Source organism: Mchenga conophoros, linkage group LG6 (genome assembly GCF_057382185.1).
Source record: "Mchenga conophoros isolate Kocher_MC1m ecotype Shallow Benthic linkage group LG6, M_conophoros_male_GT1.1, whole genome shotgun sequence".
Taxonomy (NCBI): domain Eukaryota; kingdom Metazoa; phylum Chordata; class Actinopteri; order Cichliformes; family Cichlidae; genus Mchenga; species Mchenga conophoros.
Genome location: NC_140531.1, coordinates 11,611,519 through 11,616,478, shown reverse-complemented (window position 1 = coordinate 11,616,478; position 4,960 = coordinate 11,611,519). Strand labels below are relative to the sequence as shown.

The 4,960-nt window shown below is 39.4% G+C and overlaps 1 protein-coding gene across 1 annotated transcript; it reads left to right on the top strand.

The window, feature by feature from the left end:
* The first annotated feature begins 326 nt into the window (after positions 1-326).
* Positions 327-3,924, top strand: LOC146572177 (uncharacterized). The gene is made up of 7 exons (XM_085276184.1): positions 327-553; positions 812-1,102; positions 1,186-1,419; positions 1,511-1,615; positions 1,722-1,940; positions 2,490-2,828; positions 3,088-3,924. Exons 1-7 carry the CDS (start codon positions 499-501, stop codon positions 3,441-3,443), a joined length of 1,599 nt encoding a protein of 532 aa, XP_085132310.1. The 5' UTR covers positions 327-498; the 3' UTR covers positions 3,444-3,924.
* The last annotated feature ends 1,036 nt before the right edge of the window (positions 3,925-4,960 follow it).

Sequence of the window (4,960 nt, the reverse complement as noted above, 5' to 3'; positions counted from 1 at the left end):
ACATGTATTCTGTTACTCCCCAACACTGTATAAAACCTAAATCAAGCTGTCTTAGAAGGTTTAGAAGGCCAAATAGCACTGCTTAGACCAGGCATTCACACAGCCCCAGATTCCTGTGATTATAAAGAGGAAAAACAGCCCCGCCTACCAGAGGTGGTTCCCAGACTCAGGTCTTACCTGTCACGTTAATGAGAATTACATTAACATGAATCCAATATGATTTTTAATTTCTGCTGCAGTATATCAGTTCTACACTAGAGGTCTCTTTGTAGTAAAAGAAATGATTGATAAACAAGGAAGCGACGGTATTAAAACTGAATGCAGCTTGGAGAAACACTTAAATCAGCTCTGCATTCAGTCTATCCTCTTAGATGGCTTTTGATTGATTCTGGTTTCTGATATTTTTTCAAGTTTAAAATAAACAGCGGCAGTAACTAGGCCTTTAAAATATTCATACAGCCAACTTTTTCTCATTAGAAGTTAAATTTAATAACAGCCATGTTATTGGCAGAAGCTGGATGTTTGTTTCTGGGTTTCATTCTGTGCCTCTCAGGTAAGAATAATTTGTTTCTCTTCATGATAACTGTAAGGAATATGTGTCAGGAATGTAGAAAAAAAACGCAGAGAGTTACAAGTTTATTTAAGAAATGAGAAAAGTCTCAGTTACTTGTTCTGCTGTTCTGAAATCTGAAATATATCAAAGCACCAGATTGTGATCCTTCACAGTAACATGCTGTCATCACAGATTAGCACAGAAAAGAAAGTTAGCATAAATGTTCACCATGTTTTCTAATCACATGTTGTGTTAAAGGTGTTCAGGGAAAAGCAAACAGCATCTGTGCCTTGAAAGGTTCATCAGTGAATCTGCCCTGCTCACATCAACATCCCACTGCAAGAAATAGCTGGTACACTGGATACTTGAGTATCTCCAAGATATTGTTCACTACAGATGAAACACATGTAAAGTACAGCATGTCAGCAGAGAGTAATTTCACTCTAACAATCAATAATCTGACAGAGAGTGATGGAAATTTTTACTGCTGCATTAAAACTGCTGACAGATCAACGTGCCAACAAAGTGGAATTAATTTCCATGTTACAGGTACAGTTCTTTTTACAAATGCATCACAAATGAATGAGTTTATGAATGATCAGTGTATTCATGTTGGTCATGTGACCTCTCAGAGCTGCAGGTAAAGGTGATTCCTGCCACAGAGGGACAGACAGTAACACTGATGTGCAGCAGCAGCTGTCCTCTGACTGAAAAGCCTGCAGCCTACATCTGGTACAAGAACAGAGAGTTTCTCTATGAGGACTGGTCTCCCTGGTACCAAGAGCTGCTCAGCAGTGAGGAAGCAGTCACATACTCCTGTGCTGTCAAAGGCTACGAGCATCTCAGAGCCCCTGAAGTCTCTGTGGGTGAGTCATGATGGACGCCTCCTCATCATGTTATGAGATGTCTGACAGACATGAATAATTTCACTGTTTAAACATCAGTGGTGTTTTTCAGATTCTGTAACTCCGACCTGCTTCAGTGTGACCTATGCTAAAGGGAGAATGTGTTCTTCTCAGCAGACATCAGTGGACGAGTCCTGCTCCATCACATATCCCAGAGGTGAAGTTCTGGACAAACTGCACTTTGAAATTTCATTTTTATTTCTTAATTTATTTGACATGACAGAGATGAACTGGTGGAAAATGTGTTCATCATCTCCCAACAGAAATTCATGTCCAGAGGACTCCTGCTGAACACAGAGATCACATCAGACTGACCTGTAACAGCAGCTGTTTTCTGACTGACCCTCTGATTTCCTTTGTGTGGTATGAAAACAGAAAGCCTACAGTGCAGAAGGGAAAACAGATTCTAGTTTCCATCTCTCAGCCAGACAGTTTGTCTTGTGCTGTAAAAGGTCTTGAGGATGTGCGCTCTGCTGACGTCTGTGAGTAAACTTATTACTTATTGTCTGTAAACTTACAAAATAGAACAGTTATGGTATGGTACAGTTGATTGTTCTGTGTTGTTGTTAGAATATCTGACCACAATAACAGAAACACTGTAAATTTTAATGCTACAATAATAATGTGGTAAACACCATTTTTAAGATCTGATAATGTTTTATTTTGTTGGAACAGTCACAGATGTTGTTCTTTTGCATTTTTATGCTGTTTTGACTCATTATTGTATGAGGTGTGAGTCTCTGTTATAGCTATTGGCAATTGTCAGTGCTTATTTTGCAATAATTTTATATATTTTGTAATGATTTTGTAATAATTCACTGAGGGTTTTTTTTCTGAAAACAGTTTTTTTGAATCAATAATTTACTGTATATCTTATAGGTTCTGATAAAATATTTGCATAGCAATTGATTAAAAATTTATGATCAAGGGAAATCATTTACATATGTGATACAAGAGCATACATAAACAGAAATGATTTGTTAATTATTTCTGTTTATGTATGTTATATTTCTGTTTCATCCATATTTCAGGTTTCAGTGATTCCTGCTGGAGTTTGAATTATGTCCACAGCAGAATCTGTGCTCTGGAAGGATCTTCAGTGAACATCTCCAGTAAATACTCACATCCTGACTACGAGCAGATACAGTCTAAATGTTGGTATAAATTTAAGGGAAATGCTGAGGAGGAAGCTGAACAGCTGACTGAGGATGCAGATCATGTGGAGTATGATGACAGCATGAAGAACCAACACATCCTCAGATTAAAGAAGTTGAAGAGAGATGACTCAGCAGAATACAGGTTCACCATCACAACAGAAGCTGAAGAAGTGATAGAGTCTGATTTTCTTGGAGTTACTCTGATTGTCACAGGTAATCATGGTTTGTCATTATATATGTAAAAACAGCTGTCAACACAATATCCTCTGCAATGCTTTCAACTGAATTGACAAGAAAAAGATGCAGGAATTTTCCTCAGGTGATGATGATGTTTTATTTAGTCAAAAAGCTACAAAGAGTTTTTAATGCTTCTTGCACTCTTCAGAAGTTAGTGAAAATCCAAAGCACCAAATCCTGTTGTCTCTTTAATGAGAAACCGTTACAGTTACTGACCAGTCTGAGTGTTTTTCAGAGCTGAGAGTGAAGATGAGTCCTTCTGCAGTGGTGACAGAGGGTCAGAGAGTCACACTGACCTGCAGCACCAGCTGTCCTCTGACTGACAACACAAACTACATTTGGTACTTGAACAGTCGACCTCTGACCCCGAGAGAGAACCAAACCAAACATCTGATCCTAGACCCAGTCAGCAGGGAGGATGCAGGAAGCTACTCCTGTGCTGTGAAAACCAACAAAGATATCAGCTCTGCTCCAAAGACTCTCACTGTCCAAAGTACTACAGGAACACGGATACGAGCAGCTGCAGGAGTTTCTGCAGCTCTGCTGGGTTTAATACTTCTCCCTATCACTGTCTTCTTGTGTATTAGGTGAACATTATTGTGTTATCTCTAAGACCAGTCACGTTTAAACTTTATTTGTTTTTGTACAACAGGACTTCCAATCCATAAACTTTACAGAATTTCAGAGACATTGCAGCAATATGAATGTATGTGTGTGTGTCAGGTTGTGTCTTAGACTCCACCTTTCTCAGAACATCTCATGCTGCTCCAGGTGTGGGGGCCTATTTCACCCTACCATGCTCCCTGCTGGTGGCTGGTGCCCCACCCGCCAGCTGCTGCTTGGTGTGGCCTGGTCCCCCTGGCTGTGTCCAGGGCCTGCTGGGGTGGGGGCCCAAGGGTCTTCTCTTTAACATGAATTTATGATCACTGTCTCGTCTCATCAGATGACCCTTGATCTCATTTATGAAAACATCTCAGCTCAGTCAGCAGGGCAGGATGATCATCACTACAGCAGACTGCACTTCAGTGAAAACCACACAGCTGACCTCTACTCCACCATCGAGCCACTGTGTGCTCAATAAAGAAACGTTTGTTAATATGGTGATTTTTTTCTCCAATGATAAACGTTTACCATCACAGCAAAGACACTGCAGCTTCTTGATCCATCAGTGGATTACGCTCACTTTATTGGAATATAAATTACAGGAGAAATAAGTTGAAATTGAAATCCAATTGAGATTGAAAAGCTCTAATCTTAAGCACTTTATTTTGTGTGCTTCTGATGCCATTAATGAAAACATCAAAGTCATTGTGTCTGCAGGTTTCTCTTCTGTTAGGTTTTTGTCTGTACCACAAAATAACCACTAACAGTGTCACATGTCTCTGCTCTCACTGTCAGCACTGTCAGGTTTTAGATGAACATATAATAATATGTAGCCATGTCACATGTTTAACTGAGCTGTTTGAATGTAGTTTGTCTGGAGAAAGACTCAGAAAAATCAAATCTCTTTTCAGCCTTTCAGGTAGGAGTAATGAAAATGATGTTTCTGGAATGTAGAAATTATGCATAATTTTACTCATTAATTTATTTAAGTTTATAATTTGATTTGATCTGTATGACCTCTGAATTGTATTAAAGTACCAGATTTGCATCCTTAACACTAACGTGCTTTCTTCACACATGAAGTCCATCATTCTACAGTGAGAAAGATTATCGACAAGTGAAAAACATTCAAAACTGGCTTCTGACTATAACATGCTGCTGTGCAGTGCAACTAAGATGTCCTAACCTACCAACAACTGTACCAACCTGATTCAAGCTTATTTCAAATACAATGATCAAACAAAATGAAGTATATACATAATATGTGTAACGGGGTTCAGTAACCTTCCAGTGACTGAGGTGGCCATGGCCCTCACAAATTACTGTAAGTTATTACAGTAATTTGCCTTTACCCAGGGGATGCCATACCCTGCATTTACGGACTTCCTAAAATCCACAAGGAAGCTGTCCCACTCAGACCCATAGTCAGTAGCATAAACTCAGCCACTTATAACATTGCTAAACACCTTGCTACCATCCTTGCTCCTCTCGTGGGGAACACCCCA

Excerpts from the sequence above, each read along its gene's own strand:
- LOC146572177 (XM_085276184.1), top strand. The coding sequence starts at position 499 with ATGTTATTGGCAGAAGCTGGATGTTTGTTTCTGGGTTTCATTCTGTGC. Across the intron at positions 554-811 it reads TTTCATTCTGTGCCTCTCAG|GTGTTCAGGGAAAAGCAAAC; the intron begins GTAAGAATAATT and ends GTTGTGTTAAAG. Across the intron at positions 1,103-1,185 it reads AATTAATTTCCATGTTACAG|AGCTGCAGGTAAAGGTGATT; the intron begins GTACAGTTCTTT and ends GTGACCTCTCAG.